The sequence below is a fragment of the Coloeus monedula genome (genome assembly GCF_965178545.1).
Source record: "Coloeus monedula genome assembly, chromosome: 1".
NCBI lineage: Eukaryota > Metazoa > Chordata > Aves > Passeriformes > Corvidae > Coloeus > Coloeus monedula.
The window spans coordinates 554,946-575,294 of record NC_138781.1 but is presented as its reverse complement, the minus strand read 5'-3'; the positions used below and the strand labels follow the sequence as shown (position 1 = coordinate 575,294).

The 20,349-nt window shown below is 55.9% G+C and overlaps 2 protein-coding genes across 4 annotated transcripts in view; both read left to right on the top strand.

Annotated features, from left to right (window-relative positions):
- Nucleotides 1-1,685: 1,685 nt before the first annotated feature.
- ELP6 (elongator acetyltransferase complex subunit 6) overlaps nt 1,686-20,349 on the top strand; it is a 30,181-nt gene continuing 11,517 nt past the window's right edge. Inside the window, exons 1-7 of one of the 3 annotated variants that reach the window (XM_082282449.1) lie at nt 1,686-1,769; nt 6,842-6,920; nt 8,377-8,447; nt 13,739-13,858; nt 14,642-14,834; nt 16,312-16,458; nt 16,940-17,671. In XM_082282449.1, coding sequence (XP_082138575.1) covers nt 6,876-6,920; nt 8,377-8,447; nt 13,739-13,858; nt 14,642-14,834; nt 16,312-16,458; nt 16,940-17,068 — 705 coding nt within the window. In that variant the 5' untranslated portion in view covers nt 1,686-1,769; nt 6,842-6,875 and the 3' untranslated portion in view covers nt 17,069-17,671. Of the gene's footprint in view, nt 1,770-6,841; nt 6,921-8,376; nt 8,448-13,730; nt 13,859-14,641; nt 14,835-16,311; nt 16,459-16,939; nt 17,672-20,349 lie in introns of those variants that run through there. The other 2 variants (XM_082282448.1, XM_082282447.1) reach the window with 2 other exon arrangements.
- SCAP (SREBF chaperone) overlaps nt 20,213-20,349 on the top strand; it is a 39,757-nt gene continuing 39,620 nt past the window's right edge. The window contains exon 1 of the mRNA XM_082282436.1: nt 20,213-20,328. The gene's annotated coding sequence lies outside the window, so the exon portion shown is untranslated. The remainder of the gene's footprint in view (nt 20,329-20,349) is intronic.

The window sequence follows — 20,349 nt, the reverse complement described above, 5'->3', positions numbered from 1 at the left end:
TTTTAAAGAAGCTTTCAGCTCCAGCTTTTACAGCACTGAAGGCATCAAAGGGAAAGAAGAGAGGCAGTTCCTTTCAGCGGCCGCCCGGTCGGGCACAGGAAGGAAGGGGCCGGCACAAGCGCTCTCTGTGTCAGAGCTCTGGGGGACCTCGGGGGCTGCCGGCTCGTCCTGAGCGCTCCCAAGCAGGGCTGGAGAGCAGGATGGGGAATTTCAGAGGTAACACACACACACACACAAACATAAGGAATAAGGACAGAGGCGCGGCCGCGGTGCTTCACCCAAATCCTCGCACAGCCCATCTCTCCTACGAGAGTCATTCTAGGGGAAGGCGAGGGAACACCGAGGCAAGCACCTCTTGTGTTCCCACAGCTCTTTTCCCAGGAATCTGCAGCTCAGGGGCTTCCCCAGATGGCGGCAGCCCTGTTTCCCACAGGTTTGTGCCCTTCTCCCGTGGAATCCCGCTTCTAAACCCACACAGTCGCGCAGCACCGAAGGATGAGCTGTGCTGAGCCTCGGCAGTGCCTCCGTCCCCGTTCCGTGCTTTTATCGCATCGTGGGATGCCCCCTAATGCTCACAGAGCAGCATCCCGGGCTCCAGCAGCGTCTCCTCAGCACATCCTGGGCTCCACTTTCTGCTCTCCAATCCCCCTGGCACATCCCTGGCTCCAGAATCATCTCTGCAGCCTCCCCAGCACTTCCCAGACTCCCGCAGCAACCCCTCTGCATGTCTCATTCTGGAGCACATCCCGGGCTCCAGAAGTTACTCTCCAGGCTCCTTGGCACATCCCAGGCTCCACTGGCTTCTCTCCAGTCCCCCTGGCACCTCCCGGGCTCCAGAATCATCTCTCCAGCTCCGGCACATCTCCCCTCAGCAGGGCAATCCCTGCTTCCATGATGAAACCCATACGGTTACAAAAGCTTTGCTGGAGCAAGTGAAAAGGTGAATTAAGTACCGAAAAACTCAATTTCAGGCTCGGAGGCAAAAATCACACCAAAGAATGTGGATTTTGGTGGTTATGCATAGTAAATTTGCTGTTACTGCTCAGGGGCTGCTGCAGATAATTTTTGGTCGCCAAACGGATGTGCAGCACTTCCCAAACGTGCTGATAATGAAACAGGAAATAATGAGAGAGTAACAGACCCCTCGCAAATATCCCCGTGTCCCAAAATGTCCCAGGTGCTTCCCAGATGTATTAAACCTGCCACAGAAAGGCAGAGTTTGAACGGGGGCAGGGGGCACCCTGGGGTCAGTGGTGACCAGTGCCACCGGGCCACATGGAGGCCAGCACTGGTAGTGGCAACCGGGATCCAGGCCCAATTCGTGCCTTTATGAACAACGGGATGTGGATCCAGCCCCATTAATTACGATGGGATGAGGATCCAGTCCCATTTAGCACCTTAATTAACCATAAGGGTCAGGATCCAGACGCTTTAACTGACGGCGGGACGTGCGCCCAGCCCCGTTAATTGGTGCTCCAGCCCTGTTAATGAGCGATCTACTGCCGTTAATGAGTGACCCAGCCCCGCTAATTGGCGATGCAGCCCCGCTAATTGGCGATGCAGCCCCGCTAATTGGCTGCGCTCGCCGGTCCCCGGGGGCCGGCAATGGCGGCTCCGGCACCACCCCGCCCTGCCAGCAGGCGGCGCCACCCGCCCGGCGCATGCGCTGCCCCGCGGCGTTTCCCGCCCTGCGCGGCCCCTCAGCGCCGCCCGCCATGTTCGCGGAGCTGAACGAGCTGCTCGGGGCCTCCCCGGAGCGCCCGGACGCGGTGAGAGGGCGCTGAGAGGGCGCTGAGAGGGCGGGAGGGACGGGCCGGGGCTGCCGGGAGCGGCGGGGCACGCTGGAAGGGGTACGGCCTCCGCAGGAGGAGGCGGCGGCCGCGGCCGGTCCCGGAGCTGAGCCCCCTTCGGCTCTTCCCTCGCCCGTTCCCGGCTCCCCGCCGCCTCTCACGGCTCTGGCTCCGGCATCCGCCGCTGAGAAGCGGCCGAGCTCTGTTCCCGCAGTGTGTCTTTGCGTGCGTGCTGCCATGCGGGAATAAAAGCAGAACTGGGCGTTAGACCCGCTGCCGGGCACTGCTTCGGGGCGGGGAGCTGTTCTACAGGTGCTTTAGGGCACTAAATTAATTAGTTGAGCATATCCAGGGAGGTTTTGTGTTAATGAAGTCACGCTGGAATTAAACCCCCTCACTTTCGGTGAGAGCTGTGCAGGTAAAACGTCAGTCATGGAATCCCAGAGTGGTTTGTGCTGCAAAGGAACATTAAAGCTCATCTGGTCCCACCTCCTGCCATGGCAGGGACACCTTCCAGTGTTCCAGGCTGCTCCAGTTCCCATCCAGCCTGGCCTTGGGCACTGCCAGGGATCCAGGGGCAGCCACAGCTGCTCTGGGCACCCTGTGCCAGAGCCTGCCCACCCTCCCAGTCAGGAATTCCCAATTCCCAATCTCCCATCCAGCCCTGCCCTCTGGCAGTGGGAAGCCATTCCCTGTGTCCTGTCCCTCCAGGCCTTGTCCCCAGTCCCTCTGCAGCTCTCCTGGAGCCCCTTTAGTCCCTGCAAGAGGCTCTGAGCTCTCCCATGGTCCTTCCTTTCTCCAGGGGAACATTCCCAGCTGTCCCAGCCTGGCTCCAGAGCAGAGGGGCTCCAGCCCTCTCCTCTGGACTCTCTCCAGCAGCTCCAGGTCCCACCTGAGTGGGGCCGAGGGGCAGAATCCCCCATTTCCTGCTGCCCACTCTGGAGCTCAGCTCAGGGCACATGGCTGGGGCATGTCCAGCTCTCACCCCTCAGCACCTCCAAGCCCTTCTGCTATGCTCATCCATCCATCCATCCATCCATCCATCCATCCATCCATCCCCCAGCCTTTGCTGATTCTGGGGATTGTCTTGATCCAGGTGCATCACCTTGCATTTTGTCTTGTTGAATCTCATGAGGTTCCCATGGACCCACTCCTTCAACTTCTCCAGGTCCCTCTGGATGCCCCATCCCTTCCTCTGGTGTGTGACCATACCACCAGCTTGGTGTCATCAGTAATTATTAATAAATTACCTGTGTGCTACATGTTATCCCATATTTTTCCTGACAGTTACAAGCTTAGTTAATAAAAGCAAGTTTGGGGTGATAATTTATTTTATAAGTCTGTGTACCCCTTTGTCTCCAGTTTCCCTCCTTGCCCTACTACCAGCTTATGATGGGAATAGGGCAGGTTTGTCCTTTATTTGGAAGATACTTCTGAGGTCATTCTTTGTCAAGCTGCCTGGAGTGGGGCAGGGTTGGTCTGATGGGGAAGCAATACTGAGGAGAATTTGGGGTAGTGCCCTTGAGGCTCAAAGCAGATCTGGTGCAGGTGTTGGCTAAGGCTCAGTACTTGTAAGGGATAGTCTGAGGCTGCACAAAGTCCCAAATCCCTGTGGTTCCTGTGGGTTGGTGTTGGGTTTTTAATGCACGTGAAGCACTTAAGTGAGAAATGCTTGGAGTTTGTTGGCCTGTGCTCAGTGGTGGAGCTGTGGGATGAGTGGGAATGCGGCCATCCACGAGCTTGGTTTCTGAGGCAGGTAGCTCACCTTGATGTGAACAGGAAATTCCACAGAGCAAAACCAAAAGATTTGGCCTCAAGATCCTGGGTTTGGACTTGGCAGCCAAAGCAGGAGCTGACCAAGGCCTCCTCTGTGCGAGGAATTCCCTTGGATTGAGTTGGCTCTTCCCATCCCACCACACTCGCAGGTTCTGCTTTGTCTGGGTGTCACACCGGTGTGGCTGGCTGCCCAGCGGGCGGTGTTCCTGGGTGCTGGAGGGACTGACTTCATGCCCTGCAATGCTCATGGTATTAAATCTGGTTTACTCTGGTAGTAAATCATGAGTATTTGTGTTCTCAAGTCCCCCTCAGTGTCACCAGTCCTTGTGCAGAGCTAATCCCTGGAGTGTGCTGGGATACCCAGCCTGGCCTGGTGTCGCACTGTGTAACAGCATCAGCCCTTTGCAAACCTCTCCTTCCTGGCGCTGCCATCCCAATTCCTGCAGCTCCACGCCTGCTCCGTGCTGTTTTCCAAGCTCTGACAGGTGCTGTCCCCGCAGGGCTGGTGGGTGGATGGAGCTGCTGCCAGCGTGGGTGTCTCTGTGGGTTATCTGCCGTGTCACTGTGGGGTTGTCACACCCACTGCTGTCCTGCCAAGGGGTTTTGGCAGTTCCTAACAAGTTGCTGCACCTTCTGCCTCATAGCCTGCAGGTATTGAGAGTGTGAGGGCAGAGCATGGCTGGAACTGGCTGGGGTTCATGGAGATGCTACAGGAAGGCTTTGCCTTTGGAAGGGTTTCATCCCTGGTAGCATCTTCCTGGGACTGAGAAGGGAGAAGAAATAACAACTGGGACAGCAATTTGATCCAGCTCATAAGGATCTTGAAAAGCCAACTTGTGGAGCAGCTATCTCCCATTTTGAGACTGGTTCCTCAACATCTGAGTCCTCTGATACTTTCATGACTATTTGGGTCCCAAATAGATGGAATTTTATCTCCTCCTGTGTGTCTGTGATGGCAAACTGGGACCCTGGGGTTCCTGAGACAGTGAGCAAAATCCTGGTGGTGGGGCCAGGACTTCCCTGCTTCTCAGCAGGAGAATTCCTCTTGCTGTGAGGACATCCAAGGACCTGGTTGCTTCCAGCCAGCTGTTAAATAACTTGATATTTGTAGTCTGTGGGGATGGAGCTGTGTGAAGACAGTGTGAGCACAGACCTTGGAAAGCCCCACAGGTTCCTGTCAGCTTTGCTTAGCTTCCTACTTGTGTGGGCACGGTGGGTGTTGTGTCTGCACTGGTGTGACCACAGGACCAGAGCAGTGCTCGTTCGCTGTGCTGGCACTGCCAGGACATCTCAGATCCTGGGGGCAGCTCTGGGCACTCACGGGAAAGACCTTCAGGGGCTGGAGCCCCAGGAGTGGCTGAGGGAGCTGGGAAAGGGGCTGAGCCTGGAGCAAAGGAGGCTCAGGGGGGACCCTGTGGCTCTGCACAACTCCCTGACAGGAGGGGGCAGCCGGGGGGGTCGGGCTCTGCTCCCAGGGAACAGGGACAGGAGGAGAGGGAACGGCCTCAGGCTGGGCCAGGGGAGGCTCAGGGTGGATATTGGGAACATTCCTTCCCCAGAAGGGCTGTCTGGCCCTGGCACAGCTGCCCAGGGCAGGGGTGGAGTCCCCGTTGCTGGAGGGATTTCAGAGCCCTGTGGATGTGGCACTTGGGGACATGGGGCAGTGGTGGCCTTGGCAGTGCTGGGGGATGGTTGGACTTGATGGACTCAGAGGCCTTTTCCAGCCTCAGTGGCTGTGACCCAGTGATTCTGTCAGTGCTGTCTGAGCAGCTGCGGTGCGACAGCCCAGTGAGGGCTGGCAGGGTTGATGGCTGATGGCTGCAAGGTTTGGAACAGCAAAAGGCCGTGTGCTCAGAGTGACAAAGGCCCACGGTGCCAGCACAGCGTGCGGGAGCCAGCCAGCTGGGAGGGCACACGGGAGCACTCAGCCCGCTCTTCCCGGGGCTCCGGTGGGGAAGAGGGGAGCTGAAGGGGATGGAGTTGCAGAAGATAAACCCCTGAATGTCTGGGCTTGTGCTGTTTGAGCACAAGTCTCCTCCAGGCTCATCTAGGACACGTCTCAGGGCGGTGTCCCTGTCACCGCAGTGCCCACTGAGGCATAACCCTTTTTTGGGGGGGAAGAGCTCTCACTCTGGCTGAGGGAGAGCAGCTTCCCTGCCCTGGCCTCTGCTTTGCATTCCCTGCAGTCATGTTCAATATTTGCCATTCCATTCGCTCTGCTTTAGGCACCGCAGAGTTTGTTCTGATGGATGACTTGGGAATTGCCTGTGCAGAGATGGCTTGTTGCTGCAAAAGGCTTTTTCTGTTCCTGGGAGTAGAAAAACTCCTACTTTGATAAGTTCTTTGTGTTTCCAAGCAGCTCTTCTATGATTTGTATTGATTAAAGAAACATCCTGACTAAGATTTTAATGGAAACAAACACCTTGATGAGGCTGGGGCTGATAATGAGTGTGCACTGATGAACGGAATTAATTTCCTGCCTGATCAAAACAAGGTTTATACCTTGTGCTGAGAGCTCTGCTGCGCTACAGAATTCTGGTGATAAGGTTTTCCACCCCAAAGGTGGCATGTTGGAAGTAAACCTGGAAGAGAGGACAAGGGAGGACTGTGTGGGGACAGGAGGAACAGCAGCTCTAGAGGTGCTGACATTTTAAACACACTGGCAATGCTGGCTGTGGCAGGGGGAGAATGGACTGGGAATGAGTGACTGTTGTCTCCCTGCCACTCGGAGAAGAAAGATGCCTGTGAACTGGAGGAGAGGGGCATAAAGCTGGGAGGTGGAAATTGCCCAGAACCCCCTTGATGGTGTCCAGCACCAGAGGCTCCGGATGTGGCAGCGCTGGGAACGCAGTGCTCTGTATCTGTTGTTTCCAGGGGAGGGGGTGGCACCTGGTGGGCACAGAGCGTGGGGTCCAGCTGGGGTCACAGTTGAGCACAAGGGTTTTTAGCTGGTGGACATGTGGGATGTGGTTCAGTGGTGAGCTTGGCAATTCTGGGTTAATGGTTGTCCTGGGTTGATGGTTGGACTTGATGGGCTCAGAGGGCTTTTCCAACCTTAGCAATGCTGTGATTCAGATGCCTCCCCGTGGGCTGTGTTCAGAGGAGGTGCTGGCATCCCTCTGTAAACAGGCAGGCAGCTGGAGCTCTGCTTGTCCACTTCTTTCTCTGAGTAGTACCTGCAGAGTTCCCTGTACCTTGAGCCAACATCTTGTCTACCAGGAGCAGTTTGTGCCCTCACCTTACTCTGTTGAGTTATTTTGCTTCCTCTTTTCCAGGGTAAATTTACGCTGCTGCGAGACTCCCAGACAGATGGCAGCTTCCTGGTGCACCACTTCCTCTCCTTCTACCTCAGAGGTGGGTCAGCAGCAGCGCTCTCTGAGGCAGGGAAACCTTGGAGGTCCCTTCAGGGTTGCTCCATGAGCAGTGGGCAGTTTTGCAGAGTGTGAGGTATCCTCATATAAACCCAAAGCTTTGGGGTTAGGATTTATGAATTCCAGTCCTGACTTGGGTACATCCTGTAATTCTGTGCCTTGTTTCGTCACGGGTCGTGGCAATGGTTGTAAATCACACAGGCTCTGACCAGGAGGTGTTCACTGATATTCCGTCACTGCCTCCATTTTTATGATGTAATTACACATACCAGGATCAATTAACAACAGATAAGATCACAGTGAGTAAAGAAACAAACAGAGCCTGGCAAGTTGTCTAATTACTTTCCTGGGAACAGTTTCCCCTGTGAGTAACCTCCTGGCCCCTGCAGAGCCTCCAGCTTTCTGCTGGCACAGCCACCAGCCCAGCAAATCTGGTGCTGTCAGGCCTGAAAGGGAGCTCAGAGTGCTGGGCAGGGTGTGGGACGAGGACATGCTGCCCCCCAGAACTGCCACTGCCTCAGCTGGGGCTTTACCCTGCTTTGAAATACTTTTTACTTAAGGGAACAGAGGGAAACTGAAGGAAATCCCATGGAAGGTGGGTTGGTAACAGCATGAATGGTTCAAAGAGAGCTGCCAGACACTGCCTTGGGCTCTGCTGATGTGCTGCCCTGCAGCAGTGCCCTGGGAATTGGTACTGCCGTGGGAGTCGCTGTCCGGAGCTGCCTGTGTGCCTGGGAGAAGCCTTCCATCGCTGGTGGGCGGGCAGCCCTGTGGGATATTAACGTGTCTCAGAACAGGTGTGCTGGCTGTCACCTGCCCCTTTCCAGCCCAGGACCTGGGTGCAGTCATCCCATGTTTGCAGCACCACCATGTTGTCCACTTGGTGCCCAAAACCTTTGGGAGCTCTGAAGGTTCACATGGGGCCACTGACTTGTTTGCAATCCATGTCCAACAAACAGATTATGTTCATACCCAAACCGTGTTCCAAAATCACATTTTATTAGGTGTCTGACACAATTGCTTGTTCTGTGTGTTTTTCTAGTCAAGGTCACTTGCCCTGTGTGAGCCAAAATGGGGATTTTTGGCATGTCTGTGGTTTCAGTAGTTCAGTGTTTTGGCTGGCCCTTGGCCTTCTTACAGTAACACCAGCAAACTGGGCCAGCAGGTCCCAGGCTGGCCTGGCACGAGGCAGAAAAGGGGCCTTACATTTTTTAAAGTCATCTTTTTCCTTCTTTCCTTCTCTTTTAAAACTAACGTTTTCCCTAATGTGGATATCGTCTAGAAGGGTAAAAATTGAAAAGCAGGGGAGGGTCTTTGTAGACCTGTGTCACTTCAAGGTCCTTCCAAACAGATCTGTGGCCTGGCTGCTGTGATTTACAAGCTTTGATAATGTCAGCTGCAAAGTGGAGCTGCTAATGTGTGCTTTTTTCCCTCCCCAGCTGGCTGCAAGGTTTGCTTTGTGGCCCTGCTCCAGTCCTTCAGCCACTACAACATCGTGGCACAGAAACTGGTGAGTCTCTTGGTGGGTTCATTATTACAGGTCCAGGTAGTTTCTGTTGGGTGGAAGGAATGGGAATGGGGAGCAGGAATTGTGTGTGAGCAAATGTTTCCAGGTCTTGATGGGGACAGTTAGGATTGGTGCTCCTGTGATGAGGCACGAAGAGCACTTTAGGGCAAAAACTTGGCTGCGAGGTGCCCCCCAGGCTCTGCCCTGCCAAGAGCTGGATGGCTGCTTCCTTTGTGCTTAGAAATGTTTTCTGGGGATCAGCGTTCCCCAGACAGGCCCAGACTGGTAGATGGAAGTTCCTTAATCCTCTGGGGAGGAAAATGCCATGGTGGCCGTGTTCCCAGGGCTGCTGTACACCTGCAGGAGCTCCTGAGGTGACTTTGTCCCCTGTCCTCTGGATCCTGTTGGGATGGAGGGCTGAGTCACCTGTTCACAAGGACACCCAAGTGCCTCATTTGGGCCCTGGGCTGAGCCATCACTCTGAGCTCTGTGAGGAGCCACGGGTATATTCCTAGGGATTTCCTTCCCGTGGTGAGTTGGGCAAGGATTATTTGTACCCTGAAATGAGGAAACAGAGAGACAAAGCAGGCAGGGTAATTCTGCGTGTCAGCAAATTGTCTGAGCTCCAAACTGCTTCACTCAGCTCTTTGTACAACACTCCAAGGTGAAATGCTCCAGGTGGGAAGTCCAGGTGACCTTCCAGGGCTGAAGGGGTGAGGGCTTGCATTGGTCCTCCCTCCTCTGGTTCTGCTGGGAATTCCACCGGCACTGCTCCTCATAAAGACTCCCAGGTGTTGAGGAACCAGGTGCTGTATTCCCCACTGTGAGCATGGTGCTGCTAAACAAAGGTATTTTATTTACTGCTCAGTTTTTACCTTTTGGAAGGAGTGCAGTGGTCCAGGGTACATGCAGTGGGCTGAGCAAACACAGTGTTCCCCCACGGCGCTGTAACTCACAGGTGGATACTCAAGGTGTGATTCCCCTGTGGAGTGGATCCCCCTGGCTGAGCAAACCACCCCCCACAAGTACAGAGCTGTCCTGGCCTTTGTGGTGCAGAGAGGAGGAAATCTTGGAGGGAACTTGCTGAGTGGGGCAGGAAATGGAGCACAACTGGTGTGGGGAGGAGATTCAGCTGTTGAATACGGGGTCCTTGCCTGCTCCTGAAGTTGGTGTGTTTCCTAATGCAGTGAGATTTCCTGGTGTGCTCTTACTGGGAGCTGCTGACATCTCCCTCGACGGAGAGGCTTAGGAGGGAGAGAACATGGGGTTAGCTGGAGCACACATTCGATGCAAATGGGGGTGATTTGCTGTCTGATACTTGAACAAAAGGTGGCTGCCACGAAGGAGGTGATAAGCACAGCTCAGAGAAGCACTGAGCTGCTTTCAGCTCTGAGTCACTCTTACATTGCAGCTTCATAGGTGCCCCTGAGGTCGTTGCTGTGAATTCCTCCCAAGCTCTGAGGAGCCGGAGGTCATAACATCAGTTATTTATATCCAAGTTTCCATCGCATCTTCTCTTTGCTTTAATCCTTCTTTGCGCAGGTGAACACATCAGGCTCAGAAAAGGTGGTTCTTGGCAGGGTAGTTTCACTCTTAAATTTGCTTAAGAACTTGTTGCTGTAGATCGTTACTGGAGACCAGTAGTGGTGTGGCCACAGGCAGAGCCCATCTGCTGTGCTGGCACTGCTGAGGCACCTCCAGTCCTGGGGGCAGTTTTGGGGTCCCCAGGTACAGGATAGAGTGTGTCCAGGGAAGAGAACGGAGCTGGGAAGGGTCTGTAGCCCCAGGAGTGGCTGAGGGAGCTGGGAAAGGGGCTGAGCCTGGAGCAAAGGAGGCTCAGGGGGGACCCTGTGGCTCTGCACAAGTCCCTGACAGGAGGGGGCAGCCGGGGGGGTCGGGCTCTGCTTGCAGGGAACAGGGACAGGAGGAGAGGGAACGGCCTCAGGCTGAGCCAGGGGAGGCTCAGGTTGGATATTGGGAACATTCCTTCCCCAGAAGGGCTGTCTGGCCCTGGCACAGCTGCCCAGGGCAGGGGTGGAGTCCCCATTGCTGGAGGGATTTAAAAGCCCTGTGGATGTGGCACTTGGGGACATGGGGCAGTGGTGGCCTTGGCAGTGCTGGGGGAATCGTTGGACTTGATGGACTCAGGCTTTTCCAGCTTCAGTGATTCTGTGACTGACTATGCCCTTAGGAAAGACTGCACTTGGAAGAGCTTCAGAACTGAGCAATGCTCCAGTTTCTTTAGGGAGCAGGGTAGTCCCAGGCCCAGGAGGTGGCTCCTGGAGCCAGGGTGGATTGTACAGTCTGTACAATGACACTTGTAGCACTGGTGTGTGGTGATACAGTGAGTATTTATACACAGCTGAAGTGATGCTTCTAAGGACTTGCTGCTTTCCCAGCTGCCAGGTGTTACAAGTCCCAAACCACTTACTTACGTGTTAGCTAACTGCAGGGATGTATCTTGCAGGAGAAGCTTCCCTGGCTTTTTGTGCCTGTGTCCTCTTTTCCTGAGGACCTACACTTCATTTTAAGGCACTGTCGATGTTATTGGCCCTGACCTTGCAGAGAACATGTGGGGCTATATCAGGACAAACAGCACCAGGGCACCCTGCCAGGTTGATGTTCCCACCCTCACTTTTACAAAGTTTGTTTTGTTTTAAAGGGAAACCAGATTTTTCCCCATTTGATGCCCATCTCCTGTCTCCTGCTTCGAGTTCACAGCCTGGAGGATGTGGCCTGGCCTGATCACTGATGGCCACACTTTGTCCCACAGCTGTTTGCTGATGGAGCTCATTTCCCCAGCTTTGCACACTCCATTCCTTGTTCTGTCCTTCAGATATTTTGCTTTCCCGTATGGAATGGCCGGCGGTGAGTGGCAGCTCTGGTTTGAGGGGCTGTCACTGCTGGCGGGCTGGAGGGCACCACGCAGAGGGGCAGGAGCAGCTGAGCTGCTGCTGCAGGAGCATTCCTGGGCTGGGTCGATGGCTGACAGTGTGCCAGAGATAATGTCCCTGTGCTCCAGGATAATGGAGCGGGATGCTGGCACGGAATGAAAGCTTTCAGGCTGTTTGAGGGCTGGGCAGCACTGTGGCTGTGACGCGGGTATGTCAGTCCTGCAGGGGCATCGGTCCTGTCTGTGCACTCAGGAAGGTGCCACTGGCCATTTTGAGCGCTCTTCCCACTTTTCCAAGCTGTCTGATGCTTCCTGTGCTGCTTCCAGTGGTCACGCTGGGTGGGCTGCTAGCAGGGAGTCAGGCAGAGGTTTGCTGTGGTAGGTGACTGCAGTGGGTGAGTCCAGGTCTCTCTGGGACCTGGGCCCCCCGCTGGAAATGAGGCTGGACTTGCTGGGTCCATGCCGTGGCAGTGAGGGGGTCGAATTCTTGGTCTGACACACAGGCACCCTGTCCCTGGCTGCTGTGGACCTTCTCTGTCACCCAGGCAGGCCCCAGTGGCACAGCACTGAGCTCCCTTCTAAAGAGGGGACACTTTTCTTGCAGATCTGAGGTACAGAGAGTTTGTGTGTGCAGGAAGAAATGGCTGAAACAAAGGTAAAATCAGTTGTTGAATTATTTTTGTTAATAGTGAATTTAGTCACGGCATTTCAGCAGGTTCCCAGTCCTGTGGACTGCAGAAATCCCTGAGGGAATGAGGTTTGTGAGGCTGCTGTGCAGCCCAGCCCTTCTTTATGGCATGGCAGGTATTTATTTGCTGGCTGTTCCCTGCTCCTCACCTGCCACATAAAGGTGGTTCTGTCCTTGGCTAGGAAGTTTTCCATGGTGTGTGCTTGGAATTGCCCAATAACGCTGATATTTCTGAAGCTGTTACTGAGGGGTGGTGTCAAAAAAAATCTATTGCTTTATAGGGGGAGTTTGAAGAGGGAATGAGCATTCAGGCATAGATTCCTTCCCAACTGTGTAGAAGGAAAATAGAGGAAGCAGTTTTCTCAGGTAGCAGGATTCACAGGGTTGGGAGTGCAAGCCGCTTCCATTTAAATCAGGGAACAGATGCCAGCAGATGGGAGTTCACTCAGGCCTCAGATTATTCTTAATATCTGTGTTACAAAGTGATAGTGCTGCAAAATTGAGCCTGGGAAGATAATCATGGAATAGTTTGGGTCGGAAGACACCTGAAAAGGTCACCTAGTCCAATCCTCCAGGAAAGAATTATACCGCACATGATCAAGGAATCATTGAGGTTGGAAAAGCCCTCAAGGATCATTGCATCCCTGTCCCCCAGCACTGCCAAGACCACCACTAACCCATATTCCCAAGTGCCACATCCACAAGGCTTTTAAATCCCCCCAGGGATGGTGACTCCTCCACTGCCCTGGGCAGCCCCTTCTGATGCCTGACCACCCTTTTTGAGAAGAAACTGTGGAGAGCGAGAAGGTCTCCCCTGAGCCTCCCCTTCTCCAGGCTGAGCCCCCCCGGCTCCCTCAGCCCTTCACAGGGCTTGGAGCAACCTAGTCTGGTGGAAGGTGTCCCTGTAGAGGGATGGAACTGAGTGGTCTTTAAACATCCCCGCAACCCAAACCTTTGTAGAATTCTGTGATCTCAGCTGGAGTCGTCTCCATGTCTGCTGCAGCTCTGGGATGTCTCTGTTGGAGCTGGACATTCCCAACACGTGGCTCTCCATTGGCCTCACCACCAGGCAGGGCTTTGAGCCAGCTGAGTTTGAGTCGAAGCCCCAGGCGTTTGTCGTGGTCCCTCCTCCTCCTCCAAGTGGAGCCAGGGCTGCTTCCCGTGGGAGCCCTGGCTGCCCTCTTCCAGGTGTTGTGCAAGTGTTGGGATGCCCAGCCCACGAAGCTCTCCGGATCCAGGCAGTGCCCATCTCAGCTGCGTGGGCTGTGCCAGGAGCCCGTCATTGCCACAGGCATGATCTGGAGATAGTGAAAAACAAAAGCTTTCACCACCCAGGAAGGGAGGTGAAGGGATTGCTCACAGCAGCTCTTGGAGAAACCTGGGCCATCCTCTCCCTGCCTCTGGACAGGCAGCTGATTTTCTCCCATGCCACCAAGCTGGCTTCCCAGGAGGAATTCCGGGATGTTTGAGGCCTCAAATCACAGTGTGTTTTTGTTATCTTCTGGTAAGGTACAGAAGAGCGAATGTGCCACCAGTGACTGTAACACAAGTGCCCATTTCATCCCTGAAGCACTGACTTTATCAGCACATTTAGATAAGATTTGATTCAAGTAAGAATGCAAATTCAGCTGTTGACCCGTGTGGTTCTGTGTGCACCATTTTCTATAAGTGTTCACTCTGAAACCTAATGTTTTCCTCTCTCGAGGGAGTCAGTCTGGCAGCTGCCAAGGAGCGGGGACAGCTCGTCTTCCTGGAGGGCCTCAAGTCCTGCCTTGACCTCCTGTTTGGGGAGGAGGAGCAGCCAGGACAGCCCAGTCCTCTGCAGTTTCTGAGGTGAGCCTGGGCATGGAGTGTTCCTCCTCATATCTGCTGCCACCAGGAGTGCCACCCAAGGTCCAGGACTGGCTCCCACTGCCCTTTGCGCTCCCCTCCACAGCCCAAGGACTCAGAGCTGGACACCGAGTGAAGGGAAATGCCAGCCCTGTGCACATCCCCCTAAGTGTCCTGGCCTGTCCCTCGCTGCTGCTCATGGAGGCATCCTGTCCCCCTTTCCAGAAGTTTAGGGGAACTTCCACCCCCATCCTCATTGCCAAGCATGTCACAGGTCTAAAAAACCATTTCAGCACTCCACAGGTTTGTGTCAAATGAAACCCCAGCCATGTGTTTTTATTTCCTTCTGTCATTATTTTGAGTTTTATTCTTATCAAAGAGAACAGTGCTGCTTTATCCCTGCTGGCTTTTGGGTTTATTCTTGCTTTATTCTCTCCGTGTCGCCTGGGAAGCTCAGCAAAGGCCAAACACTTCCCTGACAGCGTCCAAGGCGAGGTTGGACAGGGCTTGGAGCAACCTGGGATAGTGGAAGGTGTTCCTGCCCAGGGCAGAGGGGTGGCACTGGATGGGCTTTGAGTTTCCTTCCCACCCAAACCATTCCAGGATCCCTGGAGCAGGGCAGGAGGGTTTCACCACACACAGGTGTCAAGGAGCAGTGGCTGAAGGGCAGTGAGGAGACCTCTGTCACAGCAGGGAGGGGGCAGGATGGTGATACCACTCTGGGTCAGTGGATGAGGAGGGGGACACGCAGTGCCAAGCCCCTGACACCTCCTTCATCTCTTCCAGTGGGAGCACCTCTGACCTCAGAGCCTTGTTTGACTTTGTGCGGGTGTCCCTGACTCCTGCTGATGGTGATTCCTGGAAAGGCCCCGTGCTGCTGGTGGACGACCTCAGTGTCCTGCTGAGCCTGGGGGCTGCACCAGTGGCTGTGCTGGACTTCATCCACTACTGCCGCGTGTCTGTGTGCTGCCAGCTGAAGGTACTGCTCCCCGTGGGCTCTGGCTGTGCACAGAGGCTCCAGAGCAAAGCCTGGCTTGATTTTCTCTTTCTACCTGACCTTGATGAGGTTTTTGGAAGGCTGTGGCTGTCCAGGGAGTTCAGATCATTGCTCTGGGGCCACTCTGGGGAGTTGTGTAGGTCCCTGAGTACCTGTGCAGGCTCCTGTTCAGCTGGGTTCCTGTGAGATGCTGCCCAGAGAAGGGTTCTCTGTGTCTCTGATGTATGAACAGGGATTTGAGGTGTAAAACAGTGTTATTTGGAGCTCCTGGCTCTCCAGAGATCCTGACTCACACCCCTGTGTGGGAGGGCAGGGGTGGAAACAGGTCATATGAGGGGCTGGTGAGTCTCACAGGGGACAGAAATGAAGGAGCCCTTGGGGGGCACCCCAGTCCCTGCTCCCACCACCCTCCAGGGTGGCTGCTCTGGCTGGTCCCCAAGGCAGGGTGATGATCTACAGAGGTCTCCCAGCGACGTGGTGACTCCTGAGAGCACCACAGCAGAAGTGCTCACAGCCACATCCAAACTGCCATCACAGGTGGCATCCCCTCCGTGGGCACTTCCCTGCAGGAGTGAGGAATGAGCCGATGTCGGGTGTTGTCACCCTGCACTTCACACAGCCACACAGCATGGGGTGTTGGGCTCTACATGCTGATAGGATGGTCTGATTGCAGAGAATATTTACCTCCGAAGAGCTAAAAAAGATGATAAACCACGCTAACACCTTGCTATTTCTGTCTGAGGTGTTCTGAAGCTTTAAAGTACATTTTAATTGATTGAGAATTCATGTTATTTTAAGTCAGTGGTGACTTGCACGGGCTGAGGCAGAGTCTCTTGGGGTGGATGTTAATAGAGTCGGTGTGTTGTGGAGGTGTTTGCTCTCTGTCAGAGCTGTGAGGGTGTGAGCCTTGCTGCAGCCCTTTGGCCGTCTCATTATTTACCTGCTCTGAATTCAGTCAGTGCCATCTGCCTAGCCTGACAGACTGGTTCAGCCACTGTCTCCTTACAAAGGCTTGAGGTATTTTTAGACTGCACGTTACATGTATGTGTGTGTGTGTACACAATGTATAGTGAGCTCTTCAGTGTGTATATGTCATAGAGTGGCCTGGGTTGGAAAGGACCTTAAAGATCGCATATGCCATGGGCAGGGACACCTCTGATTCGGGCCCCAGAGCTGGAGGCAGCTCTGCAGGTGGGGTCTCACCTGAGTGGGGCAGAGGAGCAGAATCCCCCCTCCCCTGCTGCCCACACTGGGGGATCAGCCCAGGGTATGGGGGGTTTCTGGCTGGGGCATGTCCAGCCTCTCCATCAGCAGCTGCTGGTTATTTTCCCAGTGGAATTCAGACCAAGCTGGAGCTTAGATGGGGTGTTTGTGAAAGCTCCTGTTGCCACCCCCCATCCTTCCTCTAAGGGATTAGGCCCAGCCAGGGCCTCATCCCTGCCTCCTGCTCCCGTTCCAGGGCAACGTCGTGGTGCTGGTTCACAGCAATGAGGATTCGGAAGATGAGGAGAATGAACTGGTTGTGAACTCCCTGTGTCATCACAGCGACCTCATCCTGTGGGCAGAGGGGCTGGCCACCGGCTTCTGCAAGGATGTTCACGGGCAGGTGAGGCACAGCAGAGCATGGACAGGTGGCACGTGTCCCTGTCACCTACAGCACTGCAGGCCCTGGGGTTGTGGGGGACAGCCCCGGCTGCAGTGTGGCTAAGGAGTAATACCACGGGCATCAGTATCTGCTGGAGCACCCAGCTGTCACTGCTTCTGCAGGGATATTCAGGGACATCCTGCCACCTGGGACTCCCCACTTCCCAAAGCTTTCCCGGGTGATGGTGATGGCTAACTTTCCTGGGAAGTTTCCCCAAATGGTGGATCTGAGCCTGGCCTGTGGTGATCCCTGCAGGGCTGGGAGGGTGCTGACACTTGTGTGATCCCTCATCAGGGGCTGCCACCAAGGGCACGGGGACAGGCAGCTGCTGCTGGATTATTTATCAGTGACGCCCCTTCCCTGCAGGCCAGCCAGAGGCATGGGGAGCAAGGATGCTCTGGGCAGCCAAAGGGACAGCGTTCCTATTCCTTTCCCTTTGCAGATTAAGATAATCAAGAGATTGTCCTTGCGGCAGGCGGCGGAGCAGGATCTGGTCCAGATCTACCAGTACAAGATCCAGGACAGGAACGTCACATTTTTCGCGCGGGGGCTGTCGGCTGCAGTCCTGTGACACTGTGACAATGCAGGGTGAGCCTGGGAATGTCAGTCCCTGCCTCTACATGAGCACCACCAGCACCTTCCAGGAGCAGCACAGCAAACTGACCCGGGAGGGAAGCTCAGACACACCTGGAAGTGGTGCCAACGAGGGATCAGCTTGCCCGGGGCCTGCCACATCCCTTTGTCCTCCCACCCCGTTCCCAACATGCTCAGGCCAAAAAAGGGAGCAAGAACTTGCAAGAATGGCCCTCGGAGCATGTAAATACAGGCAAGGGGTGCCCTGCGAGCTGGGTGTGCCTCGCCTCACCTTTTCCAGTGTGTTCAGCACAGCATGGCGGTGCCAGGCACTGCACGGAGCGAGCACGCCCTCCCTCCTGCTGGCACAGGAATTGATGACACACAGCGGGTGGAGCAGGGATGGTCTGGGAGCCTGGCGCAATCCTCTCCTTGCTCCCTGCTCCGGCTGGCAGGGATTTGCCCAACTCCCCGCTCCCGTTGGTGCCGTTGGTAAATCTGTAGCTCCGTGTGTAGCCCCTCACCTGGCTGTGCTGAGACTTGGGTGCTGCCGTGGCTTATCCCCTGCAGCTTCCCAAGCTCATCCTTGGCTTTGTGGTTGGATAAACCCCTCTGTGAGCCTCTGTCTCAGCCACTGCTTCCTCATCCCAAAGCCTGACTAGCAGTGACACGACCCGCCTGTGCTGAAGCATTCTTTTTATAATAATAATAATCCCTAATTTTAGTGAGATAAGGGTACAGTGATTAGGTAACCATGGATCTCTGGGTGGGAAATACTCCCCACCTGCTCCTTGGCAGGGGGCAGGAATGGGCTTCTCCCAAGCCTGCATGAGGAGACGGCCCTCCCCTGGCCACAAGGGCAATCCTGGGAGCAGAGCTCAGGCCTGGAGGTGTCCTGGTAGATGCTCCTGCTGGGATATCCCATTTATCCTGGGAGATAAATAACATCCCACACACTTGTGAGGGTCCAGAGTGACCTGTCAGGTCCTTGCAGCTCCAGAGCTGGGGTTGCAACTCTGTCAGTGGGACACATTCCTGCTTTTTCCATGTAGACTCAGTGATCCATCCCATGCTGGTTTGGGAATGTACCCCTTGGCCTTGGAGTTTTGGGAGCCCTGGCGTGCTCAGAGCTGTGGCTGCTGATCAGTGGCAGCCCAGGGAGGCCAGGCAGACTCCAGGGATTGTGCAAAGCCACAAGGAATTCGGGAGGGGAGTCAGGCCATGTGTGCACTACAGGATCACTTGTCCCTGGTGTCCCCTGGGTCTCTGTGCTCTGCTGTGGAAGTGGCAGTGCCCAGTGCCACCGCTGCTGTCCCAGTGTGGTGGCAGGGCCCAGGGGACAATGCACCATCACAATCTGCAAAGGGAGAATGAGAGGACCAGTAGCTGCTGGCACTGCCGCTGCTTAAAGTGCAGCTGTGATGGGCACAGAATGGTGTATAATTGGAGTAATATCTGTATGATTACCCTTGGAGAGATCCCAAAGCCTGGCTCCCAGGCTCTGCCTCCCTCTCTGAAACCGGCAGGGTCATTGTGTGGCATCACTGTGTGGCATCACTGCTGGCTTTTGCCTGGTTCTTTCTGCCCTTAACCAGTGCCTGTATCCAAGAAATGGGCTGGGGAGCCTCGTCCTGACCCCTCCATGTCCCCACGCAGGGGCTGTTTCCCGGGATCCGAGCCCTTTGGAATGAGCCACTCTGCCTGTACCATGTAGCGGTGCGAGCTTGGACGGGGAGATGAAACCTGTGGTGGCTGCTGAGTCACAGTGAGGACCAAGCCCAGCATTCCCAGCAGCCCTGCCCAATGTCCAGCGGTGGCCTTGGCCATCAGGACGTGATGGGGCAGCTGCACTGAGCCAAGGCCACCGGCGCAGCTGTGACTGAGCCAAGGCCTCGCTCTGGAGCTGACGCTGTGAGAGGCCAGCCACAGAGTGGATGTCAGGAATGATGCCATCAGTGGCAGGACAGGATGGCCTTGCCTGGGGTCAGCCACCAGCTGCGTGCTCAGGGCCGCTGCCACGGGCAGTGTTTGTGTGCCAGCTGGAGCTTGGGCAACACTGAGAAATGTGGGACAACCTGAGGGCTCAGGTCTCCATTCCCTTGGCCTCAGAGGGAGCTGCAAGCAGGGGGAAGTCCCACGAAGGTTCGGGCTGGTGGGACAGGGGTGCAGGTCCCTGGGAAAAGGGGGTGTTGTTACATTGGGAAAAGCTGCTGGCAGCAGGGACTAACCTTGGTAAGCGTCAGGGTCTGACAGCTGCAAGAAGGGCCCTGGAAGGGCTGTTTTGGGGGTGCTCAGCCCCTGGAGATGAAGGAGCAGAGAATGTGTTTTCCAGCACCCCAGCCCGTGCCAGCACCATGCTGGCAGGAGAGCAGGGGCATTGCTGGGGGAGAAGGAAAGATCCCTTGGCCTCTGGGTACTGCTTACCCCTTCCCATGGCGTGTGCCCACAGCGCTCCCAGTGCCTGGCCCACTTCTGTTCCCGGGAATCAGAGTCACCTTTGTCCCCTGCACCGAGCCAGGGCTCCCGGTGCAAGGTCCTCCCTCCCGATCTGCTCTGCCCCGGGATGCTCCAGGGCTCCTGATGCCCAATCCCCGCCATCAACTCCTCCTGTCCCTCCTGGGATACTCAGGACTCCCACCGCCTGACCCGCACACTCCCGCCATGCCCGGGTGCGTGGGCCGGCTCCGCTCTCCCCTGAGCCCTAGCGCGGCCGGTGCCCGGTTGTGCTCCCACGACCCTCCCCGTCTCCGGGAGCCGTTCCCGGCGCTGCCGCAGCCGCCCGTTCGCCGCTCCACGTGCTCCCGCCGCCTGCGCGCCGCTTCCGGGGGCGTGGCCAAGGAGAACGCGGGCTGCAATAGGGGCGTGGCCATGCGCAGCGGTGGGCGTGGCCATGTAAATGAAGCCCGAGCTGAGGGCTCGCGGCTCTATTGGAGGCGCGGGCGGGGGCTGTGGGCGTGGCCACGCCGACGGCGGGGGGTGTGGCCGGCGTGCGGCGCTGCGCGCGCGCGGTCAGGGCCCGGCGGCGGCGGCGGCGGCGGCGGCGGCGGGGGGAGGGCGGGAGGGGGTGGGAGAAACCGGGCCGGGAACGGGCAGAAAAGCTCAGGATTAACGCGGGTTTAGAGCTAATAAACCCCGCACCATCCTACGTTAAAAAAAAAAGAGGCAAACCCCCCCCCCCCCCCAAACGACGAAGCACGAGAGCCGCGGCCGCTGGGAGGTCAAAGGGCGGAGGTGAGGAAGGAGCCGCTTCCCGGTGAGGTGAGAAGGGACCGGGGCGGG